Source organism: Vanessa tameamea, chromosome 21 (assembly GCF_037043105.1).
Source record: "Vanessa tameamea isolate UH-Manoa-2023 chromosome 21, ilVanTame1 primary haplotype, whole genome shotgun sequence".
Classification (NCBI taxonomy): Eukaryota; Metazoa; Arthropoda; class Insecta; order Lepidoptera; family Nymphalidae; genus Vanessa; species Vanessa tameamea.
The window spans coordinates 4,788,992-4,809,248 of record NC_087329.1 but is presented as its reverse complement, the minus strand read 5'-3'; the positions used below and the strand labels follow the sequence as shown (position 1 = coordinate 4,809,248).

The 20,257-nt window shown below is 33.8% G+C and overlaps 2 protein-coding genes across 2 annotated transcripts; one reads left to right on the top strand and one right to left on the bottom strand.

The window, feature by feature from the left end:
- Positions 1 to 408: 408 nt before the first annotated feature.
- On the top strand, positions 409 to 11,381 carry LOC113404586 (squamous cell carcinoma antigen recognized by T-cells 3-like). Its single transcript, XM_026645516.2, has 18 exons — positions 409 to 614; positions 1,398 to 1,507; positions 1,909 to 2,084; positions 3,003 to 3,174; positions 3,501 to 3,651; positions 3,733 to 3,809; positions 3,888 to 3,993; positions 4,180 to 4,389; positions 4,468 to 4,641; positions 5,274 to 5,385; positions 5,512 to 5,599; positions 6,559 to 6,691; positions 6,843 to 7,134; positions 7,799 to 7,895; positions 7,973 to 8,093; positions 8,385 to 8,617; positions 8,920 to 9,114; positions 9,470 to 11,381. Exons 1-18 carry the CDS (start codon positions 510 to 512, stop codon positions 9,612 to 9,614), a joined length of 2,697 nt encoding a protein of 898 aa, XP_026501301.2. The 5' UTR covers positions 409 to 509; the 3' UTR covers positions 9,615 to 11,381.
- A 1,307-nt stretch (positions 11,382 to 12,688) lies between these two features.
- On the bottom strand, positions 12,689 to 18,588 carry LOC113404587 (protein ABHD18). The gene is made up of 10 exons (XM_026645517.2): positions 18,301 to 18,588; positions 18,096 to 18,180; positions 17,681 to 17,863; positions 16,455 to 16,567; positions 16,147 to 16,285; positions 15,443 to 15,532; positions 14,821 to 15,349; positions 14,329 to 14,742; positions 13,760 to 13,895; positions 12,689 to 13,406 (listed from the first exon to the last, which is right to left on the bottom strand). Exons 1-10 carry the CDS (start codon positions 18,390 to 18,392, stop codon positions 13,343 to 13,345), a joined length of 1,845 nt encoding a protein of 614 aa, XP_026501302.2. The 5' UTR covers positions 18,393 to 18,588; the 3' UTR covers positions 12,689 to 13,342.
- Positions 18,589 to 20,257: the final 1,669 nt, after the last annotated feature.

Genomic DNA, 20,257 nt, shown 5'->3' with positions numbered 1-20,257 from the left:
TTAAACTACTTTAAAAGTTTATACTACTTTAATAGGTTTATTTAATGGAAACGATCATGTTTGGGGTCACTTATTCCATAAATGCTGATTCTGTACAGTTTTTATTCTATAATTCTTAGGCAAATACAATCATAATTCTCATCTATTATACTCATAGTAAAATTTTTATAAGAAAGCTCATATATCCGTAATGTTTTAAATTATGGAATATTAATAATTGTTGTAAAATATGGAATATTTTTTGTCATCCTCATTCAGATGACCGATATATAAGTTTCTTGAATACTTTAATATAAAGTGTAATTGAATGTTTTGCTATTGTAGGTCTAGCAACACTCATAAAAAAGTAATGTTCAAATAGGCTGGTTAAAGATTTTTTTAACTTGCAATAATGTTCGAGTGTCAAATGTCAATAATTGATTTTGGCAGATTAGGACCGCCATAGCGTTTATATTGTATGTTATCAAACAGTCCAATTTTCTTATTTATAGACCATTTAATCGAAGAATATGGCTATAGTTGAAGATGAAGCTAGAAATGGATCTGAAGAAGAAAACGAAATCGAAGTCGTTGTTGAAGAAGACGACGCTGATCAGGACTCTGATGATTCAGACGTAAGCATTTTTAGATTTCAATTCGATTAAGTAAGGTTACTGTTTCACATTTGCCCGTTTGCCCAAAAAAATTGAGCTACCTTATTTTTTTAAAAATAAATTTTAGTCTTGATGTCTTGCATACTGGCAGTTCATAGTAGATTTTAAATGAAATATCTTGTGTATTTGTAGTCTAATAAGAAGTTTTGTTCCCGTTTGCAGGACTCGAATCACATAACGGTGGCAAATAGCTGTGTTAATATTTTATTATGATTGAATATTAAAAATTCATAAACATAAAATAATACTTAAAATGATGATTGACCTAAATAAAATATCATGTAGGTTTTTAAATAAAAATTGTCTGATGCTGATCCAAAAAACTGTAGGTTATTGCAGATATAATTTTTTTTTTAATGTTGTCACATTATACAATGCTTAAGTAATTGATCCTCTTGTTTCTAGCCAGGAATACATCACACATTTGTTGCTGCAATTATTATATTTGTATAGCCTAATAAAAATGTGAAAGTACTTCTGTCTTATCAAGACTAAACCATTGACCATTGTATTGAAATTTGACATTGAGTTTATTTATATTTATTTTGAGGTAGGATGATTGAATTTATGGAAAAATGTAATAGTCGAGGTGGAACAGTTAGAAATATATTAAGTATACTGCACAAGGCACGCTATTCTATATAACCAGAAAAAAATTTTTTGCAACGCAATAGTTTTTTCTTTCATATTATAGTCCATTCCCATATACTATTTGTTTAATATGAGACTTTGAAACTGTTACAGGATGACGACGATGAAGAAGCAATGGAGAAAAAAGTGATTGATTTAGAGCAACGAATAGCAGAAGATCCATATAATTACAATGATCATATTGAATTGATTCAGGCTCTCTGGTATGTATTTTTACTTGTAAATAATAAAGTTAGTTGTTTTCTATGTACTTACTTTAAGTGTATATGAATGCATTGGGAATTTTTAGTTCAAACCTATGTTTGCAATATTTAATGTAATAAAGTTGTTCAGTATTTTGTACAGTATAATTTCTAAGTAACATTTAAATTTTAAAAACGCTAATGTATTTTTTTTTAATTATAAATTTATTAGCACAGATTCCTGCGCCCATGTCTGATATTATTAATTTCATTGATTTATATATACATTAAATATTGTCCTTACTATTACTTATATTGCAGTAGCATTGCAGCTCAGGCACCAAACTGAGAAATTAAGACATATCAGTTTTAAGATTAAAATTATGTAATAGTATGTGATTATAATGTTATATCAATTATAGGAGTCTCTCAGAGCTGGATCGATGGCGTGCAGCCTTCGATCGACTACAACAGTTATCATTATTACGCGCAGAGCACTGGCTCCTAAGGCTGCAGACAGAGGAGACTCTGGCACATTCACCTCAGTCTCGGGAACACATTGCTAAACTCTTTCAAGAAGCCACACTAGACTGTTACTGTAAGTTTTAAGTTAGTTATATTTTTATATACAAACATTATTATTTATATTATGTAGTTAGTTTATATTAATTTTGGATTCATCACCCTTTTATGGTCTTTTTCACATAGGATTAACAAGTCTATGTTAATTTCCAATATAATTAATAGTAACAAAAATAATTGCATACAATTCATAATAATTCATATGTAATGTCCGGTTGAGTCAGTCATTGGAAGGTGGTCAATCACCACAACCTTTGACCAACAGAAGGATTATTAATAATGCTATGAAATTTGGTTTAAGATTTGCTAAAATTGAATAATGACTGTATAAACAGCTTAATGAGATGGTTAAAAACAAGTTGCAACATGTTAAATCTCTCGAAATATAATGTCAATTGTAATATTTATTTACAGAAAATGTAATTTAAAACTCACTATAGGTTTCAGTTTTCCACAAATAGTGAGAAACTAGAAAATAAACTTACAAACATTTGTTCATAAACACACTTTTTTGAAAAATTGAGGAAATTAAAAATGAAAGTAATAATTAGTTTTGTAATTGTTTTTTTTTCTTCATTAAATTACATTATGCAGAAATATATGCAGAATATTAGTCCTTAACTTTCTCAAGATCTTCTTTAAATTAAAGACTCATTGATCAGATAACCAAGTGAGCATATGAACTAGTTTTTTATTTCTTTACTACTCGTGATGGCACGTCATTCAGTGTGACATTGGGTCCCTGCATATTATACCTGTTTCATTGTGTTCTAATGTTGTGTGCTGTGCAATCTTAATAGTTCGTTTTAATTGGCCGTTAACTAAAAATCTTCAGCTTCGGCCAATATTGACGTAGTTTGGCCATAGCCGAAGGTTCGGTCAGACGTTATTAATTTGAAATAAATTGGATTTTATACTAGACAATGCTCCTCAGCCATTCCGATCCTAAGCGAGTGGTGCTCGTGGTCGCTGAGCGCTGGCGAGGCGGTGTCTGCGCGCGAGCAGCTGGACGAGGTATTGCGGCGCGCCGGCGCGGACCCCCTCTCCGGAAAGATCTTCTGGGACGCTAAGCACGAACTGGAAAAGGCGAAACTCGAAACTATGAGGTTTTTTTATTGGCATTGTTACATCAAAGTAGACAAGCAAACTGCTATTCAATGAAAAAACATCCATAATTCGTATTAGCTTTACATTTATTTATTGTTATTCTTCAAAACACAAATGACACCGTCTATTAGTACTAACTAAATTCTATTTCCAGATACTACTGTGTCTGTTTTCTTTCATTTTTGACATTTATTGTATAAATATAAACAATTAAAAGTCAGTAAATTGACAACTCAAAGATATCTAGGAGTTCTGTAACCTCATCGACTTTTCGTGTCATCATATTGGCCCAGGGAGTGGTTAAAAAGTTGTGCGGTCCGAACAGCGAAGCCGACCCCGACTACAAGGAGCAGCGCCTGCGCGTGCTGTGGTGCTTGGAGGAGGCCGTGTCGCGCCCGCTGCTGCGCGGGGACGAGGCCTGGCCGCCGCTGCAGGAGCTGGCGCTGGCGGTGCACGACCAGGACTACGTCGACAAGGCACGTCTTACGTCTCTGTTTTGTGATTTGGCTAGTTTCTTGAAGGCAATTTAATTATCTTTGCATTCAATTTTTGCGCAGGTCAAAAAACAACACGACGCGGCTGTGGAGTATTTACAGAAAATAACACCTTTTGAGGATAAATTATTGACACTAGAGTGAGGAATTTCGTACTGTTTATATTGTGTTCATTTATTTTTATGTTACATATATTCATTTGTTGATTTACTTTTTAGAGATCCAGAAGAAAAATGTAAAGTGTATTTGGAGTACATAGACGCAATAAAAGAATTATCCAAAGAAGATAAATATGCCGAATGTGACAGTAACGGTATACTGAAGGTACGGACGAGTCGCACGTAAATGTCAATTTTATACGATACAATATGATAAAATAAAATATAAATTTGTACAATTTATTTTTGTCGTATAAATAATAAACGAAACGTTTAACAATCGGTGCTCATTCGACTGTCTCGGTGGGACAGCGGAGAGCCGGAGTTGAGTGGTGGTGTGGCGTTGTGGCAGGTGGTGTACGACCGCGCCACGTCGGAGTGCGGCGCGGGCGGCGCGGCGGGCGCGCTGCTGGCGGCGCTGGCGCGGCTGGCGCAGCGCACGTCGTCGCGCGCCGGCGTGCAGCGCGTGCTGGCGCTGTGCGCGCGCCGCTGCCCGCGCCGCGCGCTGTTCTGGGTGCTGCGCATGCAGCAGGCCGAGCGCGACGAGAAGGACTTCGACGAGGTCGGTGCGCGGGACGGGCGGCCGGAACCGTACATGGTCATCTCGAAAACCGTATTGGTGACCCGAGTCTCGTCGCAGGTGAAGTCGATCTTCGAGTCGGCGCTGTCGAAGGGCATGGAGTCGTACAAGCAGGCAGAGTCGCTGTGGCTGGCCTACCTGGAGTACACGCGGCGCTGCACCGACTTCGACGACGCCGCGCTCGTGGAGCGCCTGCGCCGCTCATGCCGACTCGCCTGGGACTCGCTGGCCGAGGTGAGCGATTAGGAACCAATATATATATTTTTAATAAAATAAGCCTACGTACCTACATCATAAAAAAGGAAGCAATCCTTCAACCTTGGTAATTAAGATATAATGTCTTCGGTGCCTGTAGATACACTGGCTCACTTACCCTTCCAACCGGAATATATCAATAGTAGAATATGTAATGAGTGGGTGACGGCTTGCACAAAGCACCGAGTATCTGTCGTTCTTTTCTGGCGGAGTATTTGAATTCGAAAAAGAATAATAAGGAAATGTAGGAAAATGCCAACGAAATTTTTGATAGTAATAGTTAAGTAACGTTAATTTTTTCTATATAAACTTGTAGATCACAAAACATCAATATAATTTACAGCACTATTTGCCATATTTAACCGAGGAATGTTAAAATCCTGTCTACTGCGAAATGTATGTGGAAGCGATATTATCATTTGCGCTATTATACATTGCGTTTTAACACAACACACTAAGTTTATTGTCTTGACTTAGAATCGTAATGGACAATGAATGAAACGATAGTCATTTGCACAAATAATAAAAAGTAGCGGCCTTCGCTGGGCTCTTCTACTTATTAAATATATTAGCAATTATGAGTCGATATTTATTGTATTATTTTTGTATAGGCTTGGGGTGAGGAAGCGAATGATTGCGAAGTGCCTTTATTTTGGGCGCGACTTGAATACAAAAGAATAAAGGATCCAGTACAAGGGCGAGAAATTTTTGAAGAAATATTCAGTAAGTAATTGAAATAATTTTATTACTATTAATGACTTCTTAGTTTTTTTTCAACGAGTTATCCGAAGTTATATTTTAAATAAAGTTTTATTTATGAATTTTATAAATTAATAATTTAAACTTTAGAATACGGCGAAAATAAAACCCTATCCAAGTACTGGGAAGCTTTAATTCATCTCGAAATGACGCGCGACCCACCAGCTTCCGAGCGCAGGTTAGTTACATTTTGTTTTCCTTTAAGAGAAAAAATGTAGTAGATTCAAAATGTATAGCAAATCTGCACACTACTAAACAAAACGTTAAGACAAGATGCGTGGAACGAAATAAATTCCATGATGGGCATACCTATTCATGAACCGAAAAAAAAATGACCACGCTTCTGGCTTTATACATTAGAAAGAGATATGCAGAACTGACATCCAACATCCATTGCTGTGCCAAGAACTGAGTTGAGATGGATGGCTCAAAGTTCATACACTTGGCGAGTGATGACCAGTATGCCTCGCACGAACATGGTACGAAGTGCTGCAAGTAGTCGATATAAGCCTTTAGCGAGGCAGGTGAACGAATGGACTGATGGTACGAACTATAAAAAATATAAACCACTTCTTACAACACGTTAACAATATGGACTGTGGAGGTAAGGGTAATCTTATGTATTATCTTTCTTATACTTATATTGTATGAAAAAAAAAACAATTACATCAATTACTATTTTGGTAATTGTAGAGTATTATTTGAAAATAACTGTTATGCGTTTATTTGTAGCGATTTATAAATTCGATTAACAGAATAGTTTCAGCCTTCTGGACGAGGATAACTTTCTCGCTATCGGTTAATCGCGAGTCCCGTCCAATTTAATTCTCTACCTACAGCAGCGTCGTCGAAATTTCATACATCTTATACTCTATACCCTTATTTCAATTACATATTTCATTTGTGTTTTGCTTATAGCTCTGCCATACTGAGCACTACAGACAGGTCTCGATTACTATATCTTTAGATATGATACAATACTATTCGACTTCACTACTTATATCCACTTTAATTTTACCTCCAAAGTTCCGATAACTGCTTCGGCGACATCCAACACCATTTTGTAACAAATCCATTAAAAATATAATTGATTATTGAATATCATCGAGCTTAATCTCGTCCGGCGTCGGCCCGCAGGCTGCGCGAGCTGCACCGGCGCGCGCTGCGCAGCGTGAGCGACTACCCGCCCGCCGTGGCGCGCCTGTGGACCGACTACGAGCGCGACCACGGCAAGCTGGCCACCAGCGTCGAGTGCGCGCAGCTGTGCGAGGTACTCGCCTCTCCGACCTAGCGCTCGTAGTCTGCTAAGTTGTCAAATAAATTAATAACTTGATATCGAGTAATATTTTTGCCGTTCACTAACGCGGATTTATCCATTATATTATGATTTGTACAGGTTAACATTTTGCCTCTGTCGGTAGGAAAAACTTGAAGAGTGGCGTGAGAGTTACCAGGCGATGAAGGAAAAAATGATGGGTCAAAAACAGAAAGGTAAACAAGGTGCGAACAAGAAATCAAAAGTCGATAACAAAAAGAAAAAGGACGAAAAACCAAGCAAAGGAAAGAGAAAGTCTGACAGCTCAGTCCAGTCCAGTTCCGAAGCCAGTGAGGTGAAGAGAAAGAAGGAAACTGATATGGAAGTGGATACAGAAGGGGACAAGGAGGGCGATACGGGGGGAGGGCTTAAACGGTCACATGACGATGACACAGAAGGTAATAATGACTTAATTGCAAACTTAATATAATCGCAGATTTAAACGTCAATAGCGCAATGGTTTGGTCACAGGATCGATCCTGACCCCTTGGGCTATTGTCGTACCCACTCCTAACACAAGTGATAAGCTTAAGGGAGGGGTAAATAGGAATATTAGTAATACCATAATTAATTTGGGGTATTGCTATTATTCTTTAATAAATAAAAAAACAGGTCTATTTAGTAATCAATCTTGAAGTTAGGAGGTCGGTCGTAGTACACTCGTTTTTCAGAAAGTAAGTAAGACTGTTCATTCTGTGATTGATATCTTTCCGAACGCAGTTTATCAGCCCATTAGACTATGAGATTAGAATTAGATTAGAAGATATATATTATATGGAGGAAGAGTCTATCTGAACGTGATAAATTAAAACCACTACAAAAAAAATATTCATAAGGAGTGATGAGGAAGATTTAGATGTAATTATAATTCATTGGGATTATGTAGATTTTCTGAAGTACGACGATGATTGTTGAAAATGTCGGAAAAGATGTAGTACGACGTACGTTGACGTTGCCCTTATTGTATACCTAGGAAGTCGGTACGGGTAGCTAAGGTACCCTAGTACCCTTTAAAGTTTGAAAATACCATAAGTTAGTTATATATTCGCATGTTTATTTTAGCGGCAGATAAAAAGCGGCAACGAAGAGACTCGTCTACAGAAACTACCGGCGCTGGTAGAGAGGCCAGCACTTTGTTCGTCAGCAACCTTGACTTCAAGTGGATACATTTTATTAACACTTATTTTTATTTGGAGCGTTAAATTGTCGTTTTTCTAATATCCGTTTTGTTTTCAGAGTAAATGAACAGAATTTGAGGAAGAAATTGTCGGAATTTGGGGATATTGTTTCATTACGAGTGAAAGCCGGCGTCAAAGCGTTTGGTGGATCTATATGTTACTGTCAATATAAGTCGCCGGTAAGCAATTCTTTCAGGATAATGAAAAGTTTTTAATGCACTTAACATTTATAAATGTGTTTATTTGCCGAAAATGTAAAAAAAATTGTTATTTCTTTTAATGCCTAAGCATGGTTACTTATATTTTTGATTGATTGAAAAAGAGTAACAACTGAGTTTCTTCCCGGTTCTTCTTTTTAGAATCTATATTCCGTTTGATTCCTGTATGATTCAAAAGTGTTTGTTAAAGCCTACTTGAATAAATTATATTTTAATTTAGTGTTTTATATTTATTTATTCTTCCTTTTATAGGAGTCAGTCGAGAAAGCGCTGAAGGAAGACAGAACTCCGCTGGACGGAAGACCAATGTTCCTATCTCGGTACTCGTCGAAGAAGTCGAAGCCCACATTCAAATACGCGATGACCGCCGAGAATAACAAGCTGTTCGTACGGAACCTGCCTTACTCGCATTGCAATAAGGAAGCCTTAACAGAAATATTCGATAAGTTCGGCAAGTTAAAGGATGTTAGGATTGTCACCTTTAAGTGAGTAAAGAATTTATGTAAAAATATTACTTGGTAGGACTTTGTGAAAACTTGCACTACATCAATTGCTTCAACACCCATCTGAATAGGTACCATCATATATTCTAACGTCAAAGAGCTACACTATTCATAATATTATTTTCGTGAACAAAGAATAATAACGTCTTAGTTTCCAAGGTTGGTAGCATATTGACACTACATCAAAGTATTGCCAGTCGCCTAAAAATTAAAAAAAAATCGCCAATTTTACCATTTCATTTTAATTACTTGTCTTAAAATACAAAATTATGTTCCGTTCACAGAGATGGCAAGCCGAAAGGTCTAGCGTATGTAGATTACGAGGACGAAAATTCGGCAACCGAAGCTATAAAAAAAACCAACGGTCTGCTCGTAGCAGATAGGAATATAGAAGTGTCGGTAAGCGCTCCGCCGCCGAGACAGGAACCTTCCACGAGTGCCATTCTGGGACTACCTAAAAGGGATACAGGAGGGGGAATGTAAGTGTTTTAAAATTCCTTGATTAATTGTCAATATTTTTTTTCTATTGTTTACTATTACATAAGGAACCCTAAACTTCTGTACGCACAGGAGTTAAGGTAAGCGCTGCGTAAAAACTCTCAGAGTTATTTTCCTTTTTGCTCTCACACAGTCCTAACATTGCATTCATATTACAGTATTTAAACTCTTGTAAGAATACTAAAACTTTTTGTCTAGTTTATTAGAGGATGCTTGAAAGATCTGGTTTTGACTAAACTAAACAGTTATGAGATAAACAATGTAAGCCATTTTTACACTTTAAATAAGCCCTTTTTAAAAAAGTGTTTTAATATGTACTAAACTTGTTTTTTTCAGGCGACGAACACAGCTGAGCAGTTTTATACCAAGGGTTTTACAAACCCCGTCGACGAGCAAGTCCACTACCGGAAACCAAAGTAACGGGGACACGAAGCGGCCGCTCAGTAACAACGACTTTAAAAACATGCTCCTTAAGAAATAAGTGCAATTATACCTAAGATTTTTCACTCACGATGATGATAGGCGGTTAAGTATTTAATAAAGACCAATCTTAGGGTTAAATTTCACTATTCAGTGAACCTTTGCCTATTAATAAACATGGTTATAGTCGAAAGACAACATTAAATTTAAAAAAAAAAAACAAGGTAATCTGAATCGTGGAGATTTGTTAATGTATGCAGTGTTTATGATCTTTGCATATAATAAGCTCATTAATTACGACATTTACTTAAAATTCATAAGTATTTACTTGTATCACGTGTGGTCGATGATCGCCAAGTTCTTTGCACGAAATGAAACGAATTTAAATTAAAATATACAAAAACTGTACGATAATTTTGTATGTTCACGTATAAAAATATAAGATTCTCATTAGCAATTTGAATAAGGTAAACGTCAATTATTTTTTTAATCAATTAATAGTTTTTTTTTTTTTAATTATTATTTTATAGGGATTGGAAAACATAATATTTCAGAATAGATTACAGTATTGCTAACATTGCATACTTAACCAAGTCTTTCAACGACCATGAAGGTCCAATATGTATATATTTTCAGTACAGGCATACAACGGCTGATTAGTAAATTTGACCCTTTGACTTATTTTCGGGTGCTTTATATTTTGTACTATGTGACGCTTGTTAGCAGATATTACTCGCAAATTACCAGTGGAGATCTTGGCATACTAATTATGAGGAAATTGCGACATCCAGCGGAAAATATACTTTTAGTATTAAATATATGTGTTCATTAAAACATATTTTTGAATATGTTCGTTAATTATGTGTAACTTGTTCTTTTCACAGTTGTGTCGGAAAAGTTGTAAAATATTAATTTCTTTTTGTGTATTTGTGACTGTTATAGATTAACTTTGAACAAAATTAAAATTGTTACTCTATTTTAATGTAAAATCTTGATCGCATGAAAGCAGCCGAAAATAAGTTTAAATAAGTGCAATGATTCTAAGATCTGTTCTTCATATCAAATGCACAACACTCATTAGAGACGTAACTAGGTCAGAGAGAAGCGAGCAAGTCCTATTCCATATTTTATTTTAAACGTACTTATAGCTGACGAAATCGATTTCTTCTCTAATAACGACCTCACTAATAAACTGTTTTTATACATGCATTAGTTACACAATGATTTGTCTTTTTCTTGCTTATGTCAAATGACTGATGACGGAAGGAGAGAAATCAGTATATGTAACTCACAGTACAAAGTTTATTAGTAGGGTTGATAGGCATAAAACACGTCGTGTACATTAGTGTATACATAGGAGGCCAAAAGGCAACTAAACCTATATACGTCTATGTACTCTTTTATATAGAACACGTACATGTTGTAAATATTGTGCCGTCTTCAGATTTCCACTTGAACCATTTCGCAGTGACTATAATTATGACCGATTTTTTAATCTGCTTTGGTGTCTATGTTTATTACATGGAATGTTTTTTTTCAATTGTTATCTCTTAAAAATACCGCCCAATTGTATAATTATATCGAGGCATGTTACAACAAACTTCCTAAATATGTAACAGTTTTTTTTTTATTTTCCAAACGTGAAACCGATTTGTTACATTGGTTTTGACGATGTTTTATAAGTTTTGTTGAAAAAAAATATATGTTATTTTGTATCAGTTATACGTGTATGTCAACGCTCTGTGAAAGCAAACTTTTTACTTTTATTCAAATTCTAACCTGCAACGCGTTACATTGATGAATAAAACTTAAGTATAAACTGTTTTAACACTCCGTTTTACTTATTTCCTAACGAGCGACCCGCCCCGGCTTAGCACGGGTGCAATGTTGATAGATTGATTGACATTATTTTGATCTATTTCGTAGGGCAGCTTTTGCAATCAAGAGGAAAAAAATATATTTATTTGCTACATTACATTAGAATCCTCTAAAGTTATCAGTGTTTTTCTACTATTTTATACATGTATTATACACGTAAACCTTCCTCTTGAATCACTATCTATTAAAAAAATATATCAAAATCCATTGCGTAGTGTTAAAGATCTAAGCATACATTGGGACAGACAGACAGTGGGAAGCGACTTTGTTTTCTACTATGTAGTGATACGTCGTTAGTGTCAGCGAATTTAGGTTTCGCTTCTATGAAAACGCTTATTTAGGGAATGAGCTCAGACGGGCTAGTCCGCCACTGTACGGGGTTTCTCGAGTTCCGCGCGCGGTCACGCTTCTTTTTACTTTGACTGGCTTGATTGACTGACTATGGATTCCAGTTCTTTTGTGTCTGGGATCATCCAATCGCCAAAATTTGTTTTTTCTACTGAATTTTCCGTGTTGCCAGACGACTACTGATCTAGATAAATACTACTCTGGCTTACACGTACGGATATAATTACGAATAATTAATCTTCAATAACTCGTAAAAGGTATTTGAGAGGCCCCTTTAGGCTTGAGGGCGTCGTCGCCGACTCCTAACGCCGCCATTGCCTTTTTTGCCAATGAAATGCGTGTATATATTTGTTTTATTTAGAATTATGTGCTTCTGTGCTGACATATGTATACATAAATGTGTTGAAATATTTTTTTGATGAACTTATGATCAGTTACTATACTCAAAACGATTCGTTTTGTTTACGGATAGTAGAATTGTCTACGAATCGTATTTCCGAGGCTACTGCATACTACTTATTGAACAGAAGGCTACAAATAATGCGTGGTCAACGTATAAAAAATACGAGATATTAGAGATTTAATAATAACAATGTGAATGTCATTCTGCTGTGTTGTCGCTACGATTTTTGAAGCGGGCAACATAAAAAAAAAAAAAACATTGGCGGGAAATTTAAGCTTTCTTCTGGATACGCTGGAACCGGGAACATTGTTATAATCATCATCTTACATTACTGTATTGTTTTACTTTAATTGCTTAACTTAACCAATAAAGAAAAACGTTATTACTTAATTTCGAGAGTGATACATACAGCTTATATAGATATACCGTACAAATAACTAGCAGCAGTTAATTAACAAATAACTTTCTTTTACTTATATAATAAAAAATAATAATTCAAACTAGTATTATAAATTGAAAAATATATTTATTTATAAAAATACATTTAACATTTTTATCTCAATAGAGATATCTTATACACAATTTGCAAATAGTTAACAATAAATATCTGTAAGCATTTCACAACAAAATTACCATCTAAACTGAACACGCTCAAAGTAAAGGCAATCTTTGTACCTCGGATTGGAAATTAAAGATTTATCAGTTTTGACTCATTGTTTCATATTCAGTTTTGTGCTCTATCTAAAAAAGCTTTATGGCATTATTTTTGATAATAAAATTAAGACTAGGAAACTATCTTGTTAAAATAATTAACACCAGCTACACTAAAACATTCAACGCGCGACTACGATATTTATATCTTTAAAAGATTTATTAATATCTAAATTTTAATGTAATTATATTATTGCAGTAAATTTTCGAAAGATACAAAAAGTATCTATTCTCACAGCACTTGGCAAAGTTGATAACGCCTTCCGAGATAAATATATGTCGGAAGAATTAAATTGTATAATAACGACCGTTTTAAGTTTCGGTTAACATTTTAAAAAGAATGAGTCACTACGTACATGACGACGACGCGACGCAACTTCATTGAAGGCAGATTTCTAAAGTCTTACACTCAGTTTAAATTGTACCTAATTGTTTCATCTACGTATTCGTTAAAGATGTTTTCCATCATTCCATTTTTTCTTAGACCTCTCAAAGGCTTCCATGATGCAAGATCTGGAAATTAATAACGATAAAATACAAATCTTCTAGGTCTGTTAAATAAAAAGCAACTCAACGACACCAGATTTCGGGTGCTGTATAAAAAGAGCTACACTATTCGAACATCTGGTGTTACAATAAAAACAGCTTCCACCTGTATGTGGGTTTCATTTATGTTAAGCGCCTCATTCAAAACTATGAGCACTTAGCAAGACATTCGTCTGATGGGGAAACTGGGTCATCATAAAAATTTCAGAGGGGAGTGGGTGTGCCGGTTGTGGTAGGCGACTCTGCATCGATCCCAAATAAATGCAACAGGGACAGGGCGACGACCAGTGTTGCGTCATGTAGGGTGTAGTAGAGCTGACCTGAAGAGCGACTGGTGCAAGATGTAGGCGGACACGTGTCCCGCGTCGACGTAGCGCACCTCCGCTCCGGGCCAGATCTCCTCGAGCGTGCCGACGTCGTCGCGCGGCACGTACGCGTCGTGTTTGGCGCACACCGCTGTATTTAAATGGGGTTTGTTATATACTGCGGAGTCTCACAGGGGTCTATTTTGAGACCTCTGTACGACGTCCGACGCAGTCCTGCGTGTTGCGGGGGAGCCAACAGCGACGGCATAGCATGTGCAGGCGATATTTTAGGTGCTAGCGGGCCGTACCTCAGGAGGAATCAAGAGTTTACTGAGCTCGGGGGTGAATATTGGGGTCGTTAAGAGCTGCAAGTTCTGTCTTCACATAGCGTGAATTGAATCGACATAATGAAAATTTTATAGTAAATTCTATTTAATCCCCACAACGTTCGATCACCATACGTCAAAAATAGCAGGGTGTCATCAGAAATATATAAGAAACATTTAAAATGTTATAGTAAGACTAAAATATGAATTAGAATGAAATTCAACAATAACAATCAATTTGAACACATATAGACCTACCGATGATTAACGAAGTGTCGAAAGGTATCGAGAAATTACTCAAATGCGTGCATTCGTCCATGATCCCTCGCATAAACTGTAACGCCTCTCTATCTCTCCAATGGATTTTTCCTATGTCTATCTTTTTCCCGCTTGATTTAAAAAATGGCAAATTGACCCAAAGGTCAGATGTAAAATCTGATACGGTCCAAGGTTTTTTATCTTTTTTGTTTGTTGAAATCGTTAATTCAGCACTCTCAGTTGGTTTAATTTCACCGTCGGTTTTTTTTTGTTTCACTATTTTGTTTGAAGCATTTTCAAATAGGTCCTTTGACTTAACATCTTTGTGATCGTCACTATTATTTTTATTAACAGTTTTGGACTCGACTTCGTTGGTTACATTTGTTTGCTTTGATGTAACTTCCTTTTCTAGATCTGTGAAATCAAAAATGTCCTTTGGATTAAGGGACATTATACAACATAATTTATATTAAATAAAAAATAAAAACATACCTTTATATTTTAGTAATAACAATTTAATTCTTCCATCAGTTAATTTATTTATATTCTCTATATCCTGCGGTTCTAATTCAAAGTTCTTATTCGATGTTAATTTATTATACAGTACTTCAGTAATCTTATTATTTTCAAGCATTACTTTTAAATTTTCTTTCAATTTTTCTTCGTCCTTATTTGACATCCATTTGGTGTTAAAAGGCACATTTGGTTTTATTACGATATCATTGTTACAGTCTTCGTTTACTTCACTTTGCTTGTCACCGCCAGCCTCTTTGTAAGTAATGTCAACCTTTTTAAGCGTGTTGCAATCCAATGAATCTATTATGGCATTTTGAGGTTTCGTATCAACGCTAGGCTTCGAATTACTTTCCATATTTTGAGAATACGTTCGAGCGAATTTCTTTCCGGCAAGGAAAGCTTCGTCGACTATTGTTACCATCTTGGAAAGTTTTTCTCTGTAAGCCCCATCAGAAAGATATTGATCTTCTAAGAGATCCCAGTTTATGGAATGAGACATTACACCCTAGAACAAAATTAATTTAAATTGGTTATTAATGAAAGAGCAAATCATGCAATTCATCAAATTAATTGCAATATGGCAAGATTTAATATTAACCTGAAGGAATACAGCAGATGCAGTCGACCATGACAGACACGGCACAAGGACCAACGGTTTCGGCCAGTTCGTAGCAGCTAATGACGCCATCTTCAAAAATGTTTCTTATTTTATTGGAATGTTGTTAATCATAAATATTAATCGAGGAATATGTTATATTTATAATAAAATACAAATATAACAAAAGTTGCACAATAAATGAACACAGACGTTATACATTATACATAATGTATATAGATTTTGGAACTATGGTTTTTGAGCCACGTTGAAGGGAAACGGAATATTAAGCGAATTTCAATCGTTTAATTTCAGATCTAACTCTCAACTACACTAACAATTGTTTAAGAGACGATATTGCCAAGGTCTAGGATCTCATGGATCTTAACCGAAGACCGTGTATACAAATCCGGGAGAGTACGACTTTTTCATTAGTGTATTATTCATCTGTTACTTGAACGATTAATGAAAAGATTATGAGAAAACCTGCATGTGTCATCTAATATTCAGCCACATGTTTTTCACAGTGAATGTAGTAATTTATATTTTTATACTAGTGTTCCGTTGTCGAAATTGTTGAAATTTTTTATATTCGAATAATTTTTTTTACTACACCTAGTCAAAAACTTTTACCGAAAAAAAAGTTACAGAGCTGTTTGGTTTATGCCTAGTTATATATATTATGCTATAAATGATTTTATTCTTACATGACCACCCATAGAAAGTCCCGTAACACCCAGAGGACCGAGTCCATTCCGTTCGCACCAGTGAAAGAGCACCAACGACTCCAATATTAGGCAGCCGCCCATCACAAAAATATCCGAAACATTGTGTAAAGAAGATCGACTATAAATAGAATATGGGAAGAATATTCATATTAGTTTTTTTTTAATGATTCATTTTAAGTAGGCAGACGTGGAATCTTATAGGCAAGGATTAATTTTTCATTTAAATAGAATTTATTTTATTATTAATTATTTAATTTTATGTTACTATTTATTTAAAAATAACTCACATTTGATCAGTCGGTTTACGAAGGCCATAGAAAGGATTCTCAAGAATAATTCCACCGATACCCGCTTCCTTAATTAATGGTTTTACCATGAGATTTCTCCGTCGCCAAAAAAACTATTAAACAATTACATAGTCATCAAACTGAACTAAAATAAATCCAAAACGTAGTATACATTGTGAGTAAATAAATAAAAAATGCTTTATAAATAAAATTTTAATAAGCTACTGCAATAAATATGGCAAGCCTAAAAATGGCGTCTATATTACATGTGTATAGATATGAGTCATATATTTACGGGAACGTGTGTTATAAGCTATTTATCACTCATATCAATTGTGAGCCAAATATTTCTACTTGTTGCTTAATATAAACAACCTAAAAATATCTGCATTCACACTTGTACTTTCAATATGAAATAATTGTATGAAAAACACTTTTTTTTATAGCAGAGTAAAATGTGTATTCATACTTTTCAGATAAATAAAATTGCTTATGAAAATCTTAAAAAAATTATAATTTTTTAAAGCATATCTATGCAATGATAGAGAAATGACAGTATTGTGATTCTGTAAGTTTACAATAAGTGCATTAAAACTTTGATAATTACTTTTATTTAATATGTAATAACTAGTTGATTTTATTATTATTGTATCTGTTAAAAATAATAGGTTTAATGTTTTTTATTTCTCAATAAAAATTATATAATTTTCTGATCAAACTTATTTTTTTATTTTGGCTTTGTTGGTAAATATTTTATCCTGAAATTGATTAAGTACAATAAAATGTAAATTATCTTAATTTACATTTTAGTATACCTTTTCTTAATTCTAACTTTTATGTCCTTTTATTATTAAATATTAATTGTTTAAAGCTATATATACAAATGTAAATAAGAATTTAATTAATAATGTTATTAAAAGTGAAACAGGCAACTTGATGGTTAAGAGGACCAAACAAGACATACAACTTTACAGTACCAACAAATACAGGTTCTAGGATATTTATTCCCTGAGCTTGTAATTACACTAACCCTTCAAACCGGAACACAATAGTTATTAATATGGTATGAGATGAGACTCTGTGGATGGTGTAAAATTATTTCCTATAGTTTAATTTACTAATGCCCGACTACAAGTAAAAAAAAGAAATGTCATTATTTTAACTATATATAGTGAAGAGTAATTTATTGAATTTAAGATCATTATTAATGTTATTGCTATTCTTACATGATCACCTGTCCCCGCTAAATGTAAGCAAACAGGTTTGCAGTGAGGGTCAGGCCAGTGGACTGGCAACAAAATTTGGAAGTGGGCTTTCTGTGCTATTTCTGGTACAATACCCGGTAAATGCTTCTCCAAAGGCGTTAAAAAGTATCCTTCCAGTAGATGACAGTCTGTTAGGTTTTGTTCCTATAAGATTTGAATTAGAAATAAATAGAATAACTTTTTTTTCATTTGTCTCATTTTAATTTGTTTTAAAAAATATAGTTATTTTAGTAGTTACATAAGTTTTAATTTTTATTTTATTACATTGAAAATTGTGCTTAATTTCAACCCATAAATGGAAGTCAAAACCTGGAATAAAATTTATTTAAGTATTTTTGTTCCATCATACAACTTCAAAGTGTACTTTAAGTCTTACCTTGGTTATTGTTACTGGATAGTCTTTGTCAACTAATTTAAAACATTCATCACGATTTGACACAATCTTCCTGAATTCAAATAACCTAAAACATGTGTTATGAAATTTGTAAGCTTGTCATAGATACAGAAACTTAAGCTGCTTGTATACGTTTAAGCTAAATAAATAAGAAAAACTACGACTACGACAAGGTAAATGCTCTTACCTTCTTAAATTTTCTGGTTTCCCCCAACCTTTTGTAAAAAATTTCGTCAAGAGTATACTTCGGTAAACGGCGTCTAATTTACTGGCAGACATTTTTTGACTAATGGGCGGTTGCAGAAGTAATTGTTCTAACTTATAACAGATTTTACGCCGTTCATTATCCGTCAATTTATTTTAGAGAAAATATCATAGGATTGTCATTCATGTCAATATTGTGAATTGGGATAATGAAATTGTCAGTGTCAATACCAGATTTAAAGTCAGCTGTTTACCGATGTTTTGTTTTGCGTTTATCAACTGCTAAAGACAAAACAATAATTAATATTAGTTAAATTTATGCTATAAATAATAGATGAAGTATATTTTAATTGCATTATTATAGTATTTTATTTCTATTGCATCATTCTTATATAATTAAAGGAATATATATATTAAGAGACCGATAAAATATGGAATATAATGCAGTTTATCTGCTTTAAAATTATTATAATTAATAGCAACTTAGTTGAACTTACACTTCTACACTATCAGGACACTAGCGAAGTCTAAGCCAAGCAATTAATATAAAGCAAATTGTATTTGTATATAATGTATTTAAATATGATAATTAGTATTAGACTATAAAGGCTCAACAAAATTTCTCCTAAAATGGAGAGGTAAGTAATTACATAATAGGTAAGTAATGTTTGTGATGCAACAAAGCTCGATAACATTGGCGGTTAAAAAATAAAACTGATAGTGTTATGTACCCAGATCTAATCTCTAACGTCACAATTGTCTTTTGAAAACTTTTGTATGAGAATTATAAAATTAAATTGTAATACAGTACATATGTTTACACACAAGTAAATAAATTAACTGCTAACAAAGTGCTCTGCAATTTATATTTCATTGAATGGTAATACATACATAGGTACTTTATAATTTTTAATAACTCGCCTGGCCTAAAAAATTACAAAATTTACATAACTGTAAATTCGCTTAATATGTTTAGAAGATGATATTTTGTATTTCCGTCATAATAATTATTTTAGACAATTACGAAGAATGATTCGATTACAAATTGACCTAATTATCGTTACTATGATAGTGATCTACTCGTATTCTATCTGTATGATATCATAGTTATATTGCCTTATTTGATAGTTATTTGTACCTACTAAGATTTACTTATCTAACAAATTATTATTTTTTTACTTTTAACAAGGATGTTTAGTGCTCAAAATTGTGACCAGCACATTCAAATTGTGTAATAGGTAATTTCCTCCAGATCAGATTTCGATATCCGTTGTCAAAGACTAGAAAATTTAAAGACAATATCTACGTTTGTATATTGATTCTGATTGAATGAAAAATGCGTAAGTCCGTGTAGGTAGTAAGTAAGTAACTGTAGCTTGTATTGAATTATATTTTGCATAAATTGTGAATTATTGATAAAATAGTAATAAGGAAACGAATTCTCCTTCAAGCATTCCATTATGTTTTTAAGCCATACATCAAACGAAGCCAAATTAATCTTTTAGTATATATGTATCTGAGATTCTTAACTACGAAGCTAACATATTTTTTTAAATTATATACAGATCATTGAATTAATTCAAAATGAAATGATAAATAAAAATAGGTTGTTATTCTTTTCTTTATAATGGTAATTTATTTCAAAGACTTACGTAATCTATGTGGGTCGAATAACTCAGTTACTAAGAAAGAAAAACAATCTGTTCTAAGTTCATAACCATAAATACATGGTAATGTTGGTATTTAAGTTGGAGATTAGGCGGGTTTTTTGAACCGATCTTCTTTGAATTTGTTTTATTTTTTTATTATGTATATCAGGCTAATTTTAATGATTTGTATATTATTCATTTTTATGACAAGTTAAAAATAAAATAAAATATTTTAACGTTTATCATAATATATTGGTGTATTATTTCGTTTATACCTTTAAGATATCTGCT